Below are 12,932 nucleotides of genomic sequence, written 5' to 3' on the forward strand. Positions count from 1 at the left end.
GAAGAATGCGCTCACTCTGAAGTTCCCTTCACAACGGCGTTTCCTCTCGAGTCCCTGACATTTATATATTTATATAATACTCAATTTAGGTTTGCTCATCTTGTTTCTGGTAGTGGCAGCATTGTTTCACACACTCCACTTTACCTTTCTTGTCCCCGCAGGGTTGCCGTGGTCATTTCCCGGATGGCTGGGCAAAGGTTTCAGCTGGCCTTATGTAAACCTTCCGCTGACTGCCTACTATATCGTGAGATGGATTTTGGGTGCTAAGCATTATCATGACCTGGACATTGACTATATTGGGGTTAGTAACATATTGGAAATAGGATTTACTTTTGGATGTTTATTTTAGAAAGTTTAGAAAGTAATTTGATTCATATTTTGTTCCATTGAAAAGATTTATAACCATACTTTATGTGTAGAACTACAATTTACATATTGCATTGTACTATGACTTGATATAGTTTTTATTTTTTAATTATTATGTGTATGGGTGTGTTGCTTGCATGTATGTCTGTGCATGTCATATCCTCAGAGGCCAGAAGGAGGCGTCCAATTCCCTGGGACTGGGAATTACAGGTGTTTGTGAGCCTTGTTGTGGATGCTGGGAATTGAACCAGGGTCCTCTGGGAAGAGCAGCCAGTGCTCTTTACTGCTGAACCATCTCTCCAGCCTTTGATATAATTTTAAGAAGAAAAAGGGGAAATATTTCAGGTTACAAAACTCAGAATAGACTTTCAAAAGCACTCTTTCTAAATGGATCAATGAGAAAAATATGTTCAGGGACTAGTTTTGTTTAATTCCTAGTCAGTGGGGTTAAAAGAAATCCCTGTATTTACATCATTGCCTCAAAAAAATAATACATGTTGGATTTTTTAGGGAATGTACAAATGGTTCTTGTTACTTCAATAAACAGAAAGTTGAACTCATATAACGACCATGAGAAAATCAAACCAAATAAAACCACGATGGAGTTGAAACTTGAAATAAAAAAAGGCCTTGTTTCCTCTTTTGTAAGGAATGTGCTCTTTGCCTGCACTTGGCCCTTCCTCTCCACCTAACACTTGACTCTGTGGTGCTTTGTTGATTAACCTTTTTGTGCCATGAGATCCATTTGTTCTTTTGTTGTCTAAAGCACTGCAAGTGAACTGCAGGTCACCCCTTATTATTCTTACCTTTGGACAACAGTGACTATTTCCTCTCTTTTAATTTTTTTCACAGTAAAACATTTTTAATTGGAAAGTTTTTTTTCTAATTTTATTTTTGTGATTATAATATAATTGCATTTCTCCCTTTTATGTCCTACCACCTACCCCTCCCCACTCTCCTCCAAATCCACGACCTTTTTGTTTCTCTAATTGTTATTGTGTACATATATGTGTATGTGTACATATATATTCCTAAACACCTATTCAGACCGTAGATTGTTACTTGCATGTATGTTTGTATGTTTCCATTTGGCATTGGACAAATGTCCAATGTGGAATTTCCTGGGGAACTTCACCCCCTCCCATGCTTCTTTGGTTGCCTGTAATTCTCTGTGTGGTGTTGAGGCCGCACAGGCATTTCCCATTCACTTTGGCATGTCTGTCGGTGTCATCCGTGTTCAGCTCACAGTTGGGCAGTCATGTTGGGGAGACTTTATAGGAGCTGTTTCTGACGACACCAGGAGGCATGTCTCACAGCAAACTCCCCATCTCTGGTTCTTGCTGTCGGTCTTGCTGCCTCCTCTACTGGAATGTTTTCTGAGCCTTGGGCGAGTGTGGGAGTGTTTTGTAGCGTGGGGCTATGTTGTAATATGGGGGTGCGTCCCCGGCACCCGGCCACCCACATGGCTAGCTCTAGCTTATGTCCTGAAATAATTACATGGAAACTGTATTCTTTTAAACACCACTTGGCCATTATATCTAGCCTTTTCTCGGCTAACTCTCGCACCTGGACTAGCCCATTTCTAATAATCTGTGTAACCCACGAGCTGGCTTACCAGGAATGATCTTAACCTGCGTCTGCCTGGAGTGGGAGAATCATGGAGACTCCTTGACTCAGTTTCTTTCTCCCAGCATTCTGTTCTGTTTACTCCTCCCACCTATGTTTTAACCTATGAGGGCCAAGCAGTTTCTTTATTGCTTAACCAATGAAATCAACAGATTGATATATGACACTCCCACATCAGGGCTAGACTCCACTACTCTGTGTTTTGATTGGCTGTGGTTAGTAATTTTTTTGGTGCCAGTCCAATTCAAATTCTCCTTCAAAGCTTTTTCTAGTTCTTAAGCAATAATATTGTTTCTTTACACTTTAAAAGTTATTCTCATTCTGATGAATATCTTCTAAACCAGGAATTAGCTGATTTTTTTTTATAAAGAGCTAGTGTATAGATATTAAGTTGGCACTAGTAGTAGCTCATAGGCAATATTAAGACGTAATCACTTGCAGTATAATCATTTCAAACTGAAAACTGTTTACACTCTCAGACCTTGAAGATAAAGGTGGCGGGCAAGAGTCTGCAGGCTGTTGAAAACCTGCTTCCTTCTGTCCGAAACTGTTTATAACATACTGTAATGTGTTAAAAAGTGTAAAGCATACTGAGTTTGTGTGTTGGGGGCCGGCCACATACCCTATGATGCCTCGCATAACTGTAGTGGGTCTCCATTAGCATATGCATTTTAATACAGCACTGACTAAAGCTGATATTGAAGTTTTCATATACTCGCGATTTAAATTATTAGCCAGTGCTTCCTGAGTTCCTACTGTGTGGCAGAGCTGTGCCTGCCATGTTCCAGCAACATCAGATTAGTGAGCTCTTGGAAGCGAGAGGCAGGCACTGCCGCAGATCCTCAGTCCTCCTGTAGGATGATAGAGGATGAGGATGAGCCCTGGCCACAGGACGGCAGAGAGCGGGATGCTCGCTTTTACTCTCCCTTTCCAGATTATAGCTGACAGTTTGTGTCTGGAAATTGTTTTTAGTGTTGGTATATTTAACCCAGTAGTGTGGTTAGAAGCAGATAGAGTGCCCAGTTTTATCTTTAAGATGTGTCAATCTTCACTAAATATTTCCAGTGAGTGACGCTGACGCCTCATTTTGTTCCGATGTCTCTAATAATCACGTGCTGTGGTGAGACATTCTGTAATAAGAATTGCTCTATTACACCCAGACCTTAGGGTCATCTCTTTAATTGTTTTCTTTTGTCACTGAAACTCTCCCCTCATGATTCTGAACTCTAGAGAGCAGAGTGTGTTTCGTTTTACTCGTCCTGATTAAGAGCCTACTCTTTGGTTCTTGCTGATCATTACATTTCTCACTGTAAACAAATTCCTTCTATATAGTGCCCTGGTGAATAATTTGCTTGTTACTATGTTTCTATATCAGAGTTATTTCAATGACTCTCATACCTATTAGTTCTCCAGCACCCACTGTACTCTTTGTACACATTACAGTTCTGTTTTCTTCTTTTTTGAGAGAATACATACTTTGTTGTTGTCAATCTCTGGAATAAATGATTTATTTTGAAAAAAATGATTTTATGTATGTGAGTGTTTGCTTGTGTGTGTGTTTGTGCACCACATATATGCTTGCTGCCCTTGTAGGCCAGAAGAGGGCGCTGACTCTCTGAGAGCTGTGGTAGAGACTGCTGTGAGCCACCCCAGGGATTGGAGATGACTCTGGTTCCCTGAATACCATTGTGCACTCTCTCTCCAGACCCATAAATTACTTTGAAAAAATATTCTCTATTTTAAGTTTTGTTAAAACTTTTAATTTTTAAAAGTTATGTTGCTTTATAAACATATTTGTAAAGTTCCACGACAGGCATTTTCAAAAGACAGGAAACTAGTTCATCAGATATAATGAAAAATGGGATGAGAAGTGGCATTTTAATGAGAATGTTCATTTTCAGATATTTAAATACTTTGAACTGAGAAATTTTGGGTTTTTGTTTTGCAGATTTGGAATGAAAGGCCATTTGATGCCGACTATATAAAGGTCTGTAAAACTATATAATCTCTTTTTACTTATACTTTTATACACAGAAGTTTGGAAGACAGATTTGAAATGTTGGTTTTTGACAGCATAATTAATTTACTAAATGTGCTATAAAATTAAATTCTTCATGTCTATGTTCCTGCTATTGAAAAGTCTGTGTGCAATTCTTCATAGGCCCTGAATGACCTATCTGAAGAGTTGGGTTGAATGTTGAATGTTGGGGTAAGGTTGTGACTTACAGTGGAATTCATGCTTATTTGAATCCCTTCAGCACCAGAAGGAAAAAGAAAATGAAGCAAAACATTAGGTAGGTGTAGTGGCACACCTTTAATCCCAGTACCTGAAGGCAAAGGAAGGTCTCTGTGATTCTGAGCCCACTCTGGTCTACATAGTGAGTTTCAAGATAGGCAGGATTATATATCTCGACAAATAAGCAAAGATATGTACCAATGTAAATATGTATGCATATCTATGTAATAGCTTTATAATTCTGATAAATGTTATAAAAGCAACATATTATTTTAGATTTTAAAGACTCAAGAAATTTAGCTTTATTTGTTTATCATATTTCTGAATTTCATTCAAATATCCATGATATTGTTCTTATGTCTTGTGGTTCCATTTCTGGCTGTGCTAAGATCCTCTGACCAAAAGCAACTTTGGGAAGGAAAAGGACTTATTTGACTTACATTCCCAAGTCAGTCCCTTACTGAGCCGAATCAGGACAGGAACTTAAGAAGCTTGGAGCAGAAACCACGGGGGAATGGTGTTGCTGGGCCACTCTCAGTTTCACGCGTAGCTAGCAGGGCCATCTGTGTAGGGATTGTGCCTCCCATTGTGAATTAGACCTTCCCACAGCAGTTAACAGTCAAGGCAGGCCCCACAGACGTGACCACAGGCGAATTGGATCTGGGCAGTCCCTCAAATGACACTCCCTTCTCATGTGACTCTAGCCTGTGTCAAGTTGACAGTTAAAGCTAGCTAGGGTAGAGCATATCACATAACACGGCTCTGTTTGCCATCTCTGGAGAGTAGTACCCAGTATTTGTAAATCTTATTTCACTACTTTTCTTGGATCACTCTAATACCATCAAGTCCCTCCCATGAGGTGGTTGCTATTACCAGTTTCCAGGAAACAGAAAACTGAAATGATTTCTGTTATTGGAAAAACCCAGTAGTTTTACTTTCCATACTTAGCATTCACTAGTTTATTTCCCATCTCTATTTGTCTTGTCTATGTCACTTTTCTCCAAGAAACATTTTGTAACTACATTTTGTTTAAATTTTTGCTGTTTTTCTTCAAATCAGATGCATATGCTTCTAAGATATCATTTCCAATGGATTTATTTTGCTTACTCATTCAGTCAGCAAAGCAGCAGGTATTTCGTTCAGTACATACTATGTCAGCATAGTATATAGTACATACCATGTCAGGCATTGTTAACATTTTTGGAATGCAGTGATAGAGAATACTGTTAATGACCAAAAGAAGTATTGGCAAAGGGATAGAGAAAAAAATTAGTCATAATTCTTATAAAAGAATAATAAAAAAACTGTTTTTTCTGAAAGTGACTAGAAGAGATGGACTTTGTCCCTGGCTTGGTTAGGGAGGTCTGTTGAAAGATTAAGTGCAGCTGTAACCCCCGGGCTGCTAAGGCAGCCCATGGTATTAAAGTCACAGCTGAGGGTGACGGGAAGAGCACTTGTAAAAAGATGCATCAGACCAAAGAGCGAGAGAGACACCGAGCCCAAGCAGTAGGCTCCTGGCGTCCCTGGAGTGAGGGCATATTTTAGCAACTTTGTCGTCAGCGAGGAGGTAGGGTATTGTTTTGAGAGCATCCATTGCAGCCACATTGCAGCTCCATCCAGAACATGCTTGTGTCAGTGCCAGGCTGCAGGCCTGACGTAGGGTGGTAAGTAGGTGATGTCAGTGCAGTAGCAGAGAGGTGGATTATTCTGGAGACAAGTGCAAGTGCCATGGTCTAGGAGCACAGGTTTAGGTTCCTTCAGATTTCATGTTCCACTGTGGAAACAGTTTTATTATTATTATTATTAAAGATTTCTGCCTCCTCCCCGCCACCGCCTCCCATTTCCCTCCCCCTCCCCTGATCAAGTCCTCCTCCCTAGTCAGCCCAAAGAACAATCAGGGTTCCCTGCCCTGTGGGAAGTCCAAGGACCACCCACCTCCATCCAGGTCTAGTAAGGTGAGCATCAAAACTGCCTAGGCTCCCCCAAAGCCAGTACGTGCAGTAGGATCAAAACCCATTGCCATTGTTCTTGAGTTCTCAGTAGTCCTCATTGTCCGCTATGTTCAGCGAGTCCGGTTTTATCCTATGATTTTTCAGACCCGGGGCAGCTGGCCTTGGTGAGTTCCCGATAGAACATCCCCATTGTGTGGAAACAGTTTTATAGCAGGGGAACAAAGAAAAACACACAACAAGACACTTGTCCTATGCATTGGTGGACACATTAAATAGGTGGTTACAACAAAGCAGAATGGTTAGCTGGAGGCTTCAGATGTGATCTGATGATACCCCGAGCCCCTTGGCTGGTAGAAACTAGGGTTCTACATCTGTTAAACAGTGCATCTCCTCAAGTGCTCTGTTAGTCATGGGACGGTAGGACCACAGAGGTGGGCAAGGAATAGTGATTTAAGGGGTTAAAGAATTGTAATTAGCTCAGGACCTGGCATGTCCCAGCCTCTCCCCATCACTGAAGCTGTGATACATTTACTGCTCTTTCTGGATCTTGTTCATAGAGGTGTGGGAGTGAGTTGGGTATGGGAGATGGCACAGTGGGCTTATTAGAAAACTGAAGCACAGGATTGTAAGTGGAAGGCTGTGAGTCAGAAAGATGCAGGGACGGATGCTGAAGGTGGTGCCCGCCTAGCATAGTAAGAATAGTGTTTGTTTCATTTCTAGGGATGTTAGAATTTTTGTTTTGTTTGTTTTGTCTTTTGTGTTTTGAGACAGGGTTTCTTTGTAGCTTTTGGTTCCTGTCCTGGAACTAGCTCTTGTAGACCAGGCTAGCCTCGAACTCACAGAGATTCTCTTGCCTCTGCCTCTTGAGTGCTGGGATTAAAGGTGTGCGCCACCACCACCCGGCCGGAATGTTAGAATTATTAATATTTGGTTTCCATTTTCTTTTAAGTTAGTAATTTAATTATTGCTCTAAAATTCACTGGCATTGTTTTGAAGTCAGACTTCATTTAACTTTCTTCTGACCTTGGGGTTTTCCTACACTAATATCTCTGGATATAGAAGCATTTAATTTATATGTTTTTATAGCAGGGGATTTATTGGATTCTGTATTCCTTTGGAATTCCTATTGCAGCATTAAATAATGACAAATGAATATAGGGAGATGTTAAGTTCACATGACCTCAACGAATACATGGTCCTCATTGTGTGAGAAGATGGCTTCTGGAGAGAAGAGGACTTCGTTTTTAAGAATAAAATATATATGATACAAGTTATTTATGTATCACCTATTTTAGGATTATGTTTGCTGTGCAGTTACATTCATGATTGACTCTGGTTCATGGTAGTTTGTGATCATGGTGTCTGAGAGTGATGGACAGATGTGGGTGTGTAAGCCTCTGGGCCTTCTTTACTCATCAACAGATAAAATGGATGTAGATTTTGGGAGGGATGGATCGCTCAATAAAGATAACATTTGAGATAGGATAAAATTCTGTACAGAGTGCTGTAATCATATCAGACAGAAACTGATTTGTAAATCAGAGCTTACAGATTACGTGCATTTAAAAATGTTTTCAATTGCACTGCATTTGAATATACACACATTTCCTGATTATTGTTTAGAAGTAAGTCCATAAAGACTAGACTAGGTTTTGACGGTCCTCAGAATGCAAAATGTTCCAAAGATTCTCTGGCTATTTTGGTCATAGTCTAACAACTAAAAGCTGGTTAACCTTTGCTGTGATCTATTTATGTCTCCAAAGGAATTAAGAAAAATGCTGGACTACCATGGTCTGCAGCGAGTGAAAATCATAGCAAGTGATAATCTCTGGGAGCCGATTTCTTCTTCCATGCTGTTTGACCGTGACCTCTGGAAGGCGGTTGATGTTATAGGGTAAGGTGCAGCTCCCTTAGATCACCAGCAGTTCATGGTTTCTTTATCTGGGTGTTGACTGTGCATTTCTTCTCACCTTCTCTACCCCTGTGATTACATTTCATTCAGTATTCACTCAATAAGACATTGATCTCTCACAGTTCATTCCTTTCTCTTTGAGATGTGTTTTGGGGCATTTTCTATGATAATGAAATGTATTGGTGACTTTTTCAATAAATGAGTTAATGTTTAGATGAATAAAACAGGGCTTTATTTAGATTAGAAGGTAGGTATGTAGTCTTGGATGTTACCAGGGCAATGTTGTGAACTTAGTGTCTTGCTCAGGCCTCCTATGATGTGACTCCGAGTTCATGCACGAACACTTTGTAAGTGGCTTGGTATACGCCCTGACTGTCTTTTCTTCTTGTACCCTTAGCATTTGGACTCTTAGATGTCTGACTCTTAATTATTCAATCTAATTTTATAATTTATAATCTATTTTATAATTTAATTTCTGCCATATAGCTCTCTGGGTCCTTACTGAACTGTGCTCAGAAGTTCAATTTTTTTAAAAAGTAAACGTGTGTTCTGTGTATTATGACAGTATATAAGCATTTAAAACTAGAGTCTGCATATGCATGGAATTTGATTTTTAATCTATTGTGACACAGCTTAATCTCTGCATATACTTTGTTTCTAAAAGAAAAATTTTAGACTTTTTTTTAGTGTTTTATTTTTATCTTTGATTTTCAGCGCTGGGGACCAAACCCAGGGCCTCATACATGCTAAGGCCATTGAGCTATACTTTACCATTGAGCTATATCCCCTTGCAAGAGTTTTCAATGTTTACAAAAGTAAGCAGAATAATAAATATGTATGTTCTGACCACTCGCTCAGCCTCAGAAAATAAGAACCCAGTGCCATTTTTCATTCCTGTGTCAATCCATTTCTTTTCCCATCTTCATCATGTTTTCTTTTTTTTTTTTTTTGAATTAGAAACATATGAAGTCTAATTTACTTATTTTCGGTTTGACCATTCTGACACCAAGTCAACAAGTCTCTCAGTGTTTTAAAGCAGAGTAAAAACATTTGAAAGGTACAAAGAGCATACAGCTCTTCAATGAGAAAATTAAATATGAGAGCACAGAACAGGATTCCCAGCAATCGAAAGACTATGACATCTCTGACGTCACTCCTTACGTGTGTGTCTGTGTGTGTCTGTGTGCATGCATGTGCACAGACACACACACATTTGTACACAGATATGTATAAATATGTAAAATAACATGTGCATATATAATGAATAAAATATGTTTTCAAAAAACAGTGTCTTATTTGGAGGCTATGTTTTTCTCATTGTCAAAAGGCAGCAGAAAAATATTACAAAACATATGACAATGTGATTAGCAACTTGTTATTTTTTTAAAATTAATTTCAAAAATGTTCATAAATTTATTAGAATCTTCTTTAAAAAAAAAACTAAATGAATGTTCCTTCATCATGTTTTCATCATGCCTTCCTAAAGATAGTCTTTCCCTTTTTGCCATAAATAATACCGTTATTATACCTACGCATGTAATTGTTTCTTGATATTATCAAATATGTATTTTTCTTATTTTGTAATTTTATTTGTATCTGCATCCATTTAAGATTCATCTATTGGTTGGTAATTAAGTCTCTTTCCATTGATTTATAATTCAGTTCCTTTAACTTCTTGCTTATTTTCTTCTTGTAACTTACTTAGGTGACTGGATTGTTTGTTTTGTAAAGTTTTCCTAGTCTATATTTTAACAATTTCATCCTTGTACTTTAACACACATGCCTATCCTGTTTTTCTGGAAAATTGATGAGAGTAAATTAGATATGGGATTTTTTTGTAAGAGAAAGTGTAATTGTAAATTTATATTAAACTTTTTTTTTTTTAAATGGAAGATTTTGCCTTAGAATCCACTTGAACAGCTCAGATCTGAAGGAGGAAAGACTGTTTTTCTTGAACGTGTTTGGCTGGCAAGGCTGTCGGGAGTGAAGGATAGTTTCTGTTGTACTTCATAAAGAAGTGTGGTGTTTCACTGCTCATTAGTCATATAGGTATTGTAGTGCAATTAGTCTTCCTCTGAGCGATAGCATTACTTCATAGTTTCTTTTGTTCTCATTAATTTAATGTTTTATTGATTGTGGTCATATAATGGTAAATGTATTTAAATGCTTTTTCTCAAAAATTGCTTTTTGACTTAGGATGTATTTGCTAACAGAAAACAGGTTGGTTGAGTATGTAAATTCACTGGTATAGTTTAAATGCTCTGTATACTAATTATATTGTTCACGTGATCTGTGTGGAGCTGCTATGTACATCTCTTCCTTGTTCAGTGCTGACTGTTTCGGTCTTACACGGTTGTTTGCATGGGAATTGGTGTCATGTTACTTGGCACATAGATAATGGATGTTTTATCTTTTTGTGTGTTGTAACTATTGTCGATAGAAAATATTATTCTGTAACTTATTCAGTATTTCTTGAACTGAATTCTTCATTGAGATTAAAAGAAACCCTGCTTTCAGTTTTTGTTACTTTAAATTTTTTTTATTTTCAAAGTCATTTTATTTTAGATATATTTCTTGCATTGAATTAAATTTTGCTTTCTGATACTGCTCTGAAAAAGGTCTTCATATTTCTTTTCTTTTTAAATATCTCTCTCTCTCTCTCTCTCTCTCTCTCTCTCTCTCTCTCTCTCTCTCTCTGTGTGTGTGTGTGTGTGTGTGTGTGTATTTTCCCTTGGAGACCAGAAGAGGATCTTGAATCCTCTGGAGCTGGAGTTAGAGGAGTTTGTAAGTTGTCTGTTATGGGCGTTTGGGAACTGGATTTGCAGCAAGCTCTATTGACCACTGAACCATCTCTCCAGCCCACATTTACAATTTTTGGTGTAACTGATGTTTGTGTTTTACATGTGCAGATATTTTCTGTTATTTGATGATGTGTCCTGTGATTCTGGCAAGGCAAACTCTGCTGCTGTGGTGTTTGTCTTCTTGGTTCTTGCTTAAGGAGATGTCTTCCTACTTCGCAAGACTTGCTTTTGTTTCTGCAGGTCTCAGCCATTCTGATTCATAGCTTGCTACTGGTTGTTTCAGATGGGGATCATTTTATCTCCAAGGAAACATTTGGCAACGTCTGGGAGTGTTTGTAAATATCTTAGATAAAGACCTGTTGTTAGCATCTAATGGGTAGATGCCGGAAGTGTTTGCAGAAATTCCAGGGTACACAGCTCAGCTCTCCCATGTTTATAACCAGCCCACGATTTTGGTTGTGCTGAAATTGAGGAACTGCTCTATGTTCCTGTGCTCTTCCCTATTTTCTTTTGGTTTTGTTATTGTTTGTTTTTTCAAGCAGAGGTGATGAGGATCAAACTGCATCTGGGATTGTTATTTTCCATGCTAGGTGAGCTAATGAATTACCGCAGAGTGTTCATACATATGGGCCTATCACCCAGGAAACTGTAAAGGACCCAGGCAGGTTGGAAACCTTTCTGTGCATTTGCCTCAAATTGTAGCTATTATCCTGACCTCTAACAGCAAAGAACAGAAAATTTCATTGCCATGCCATTTCATAGAGGAGCATAGCTTTCCCCTCAGTTGAACACTTAGAAATTGATCAGGAAGGAAAATAAATAAAGCAGTTCTCATCTTTTTAACTTAAAAGCTTTACCAGCAAAAAAAAAAATCATGGAAAAAGTAGTTCTGTCTTTAGTATTTGTACATCAGTTAGACATGCATGTCTTTAGAAAAACCAGGGAAGTATATTTCTCTTCAATGCTTCTCTGAACTTTGTATGAACTTTGAACTGCTAACCTTTCAGATCACTTCTATATTTTTTAATAACTTATAAAATTATGCACACCTTTAATCCTAGTATTCAGAAGGCAGAAGCAGGCCGGTCTCAAGGTTTCAACAAGCTATTTGTATAATTGCATTGTTGACCACGTAGGATGTTATTATCGGTTGCTCATTACAGATTCCAGGTAAGAAGGAAAGATATTTAATGTGTTTTTTTTTTCTATTGTTTTCTCTGGCCAGGGCTGATGTTAAATCATCCTTGTGACTTCTGTCTAAGAGATGTGATTGCAGGCTTGCGTCATCGTACCTACCTAATATGATTTCATGACAATAGTTTATGCTCTAGAAAGCCTTCCCTAGGTCAGAATGGCCTAGAACGCTTACTCGACTGAGCAATTTTGTGGTGTTAAATCCTTCCTCATGGTTATTTGTATTGTTTCTAGGTTTTGGTCTTCTGAGATATTCATTCCTTCCAGGACGGTTCTGCTGGGCCTGTTCTCCTAAGGTTTCTGGGTACTTTCCCTCGCTGTAAACATGGCCCCTGATTTAGTCTGCCATTCCTGAAGGGGTTGTTTGTTACTTGTTGTTGAACTCGCTAAGGCCTTAGGCTTGCCTTGTCTGATATACTAGCCACCAGTCAGTCACGGGTGTCTGTGGATCACCGGGAATGTGACTGATCTACTTTAGGCGTGTCAGAAGTGGGAGGCAGACTTGTCATTGGAGGCTGTGCTTTCATTTCCCAGCCACCCAGTCCCAGGGAATCACACAGAAACTTTTATTAATTACAAATTGTTTAGCCTATTAGTTCAGGGCTATTAACTAGCTCTTACAACTTAAATCAACCCATTTCTAGTCTATATTTTGCCGTGAGGCTTGTGGCTTGTTAACTCATATCTTGCTTCCCTGGCAGCTGCTCTCATCTCCCCTGACTCCACCTTCTTCCTCTATCTCTGCTTGGATTTCCCACCTAGCTATATTCTATCCTGCCATAGGCCAAAACATCTTCTTTACTAACCAATTGTAATAAAACATATTCAAAGCATACAGAGGGGTA

General features: G+C 38.7%; 1 protein-coding gene across 1 annotated transcript in view; it reads left to right on the forward strand.

Moving 5' to 3' along the window:
* Nucleotides 1-12,932, forward strand: part of LOC121434359 (galactocerebrosidase) — a 49,395-nt gene that overhangs the window by 11,133 nt on the left and 25,330 nt on the right. The window contains exons 5-7 of the mRNA XM_041633252.1: nucleotides 162-301; nucleotides 3,941-3,979; nucleotides 7,944-8,074. Coding sequence (XP_041489186.1) covers nucleotides 162-301; nucleotides 3,941-3,979; nucleotides 7,944-8,074 — 310 coding nt within the window. The remainder of the gene's footprint in view (nucleotides 1-161; nucleotides 302-3,940; nucleotides 3,980-7,943; nucleotides 8,075-12,932) is intronic.

Source organism: Microtus oregoni, unplaced genomic scaffold, assembly GCF_018167655.1.
Source record: "Microtus oregoni isolate MIOR12 unplaced genomic scaffold, Mior012 000043F_ref0000047, whole genome shotgun sequence".
NCBI classification, from domain to species: domain Eukaryota; kingdom Metazoa; phylum Chordata; class Mammalia; order Rodentia; family Cricetidae; genus Microtus; species Microtus oregoni.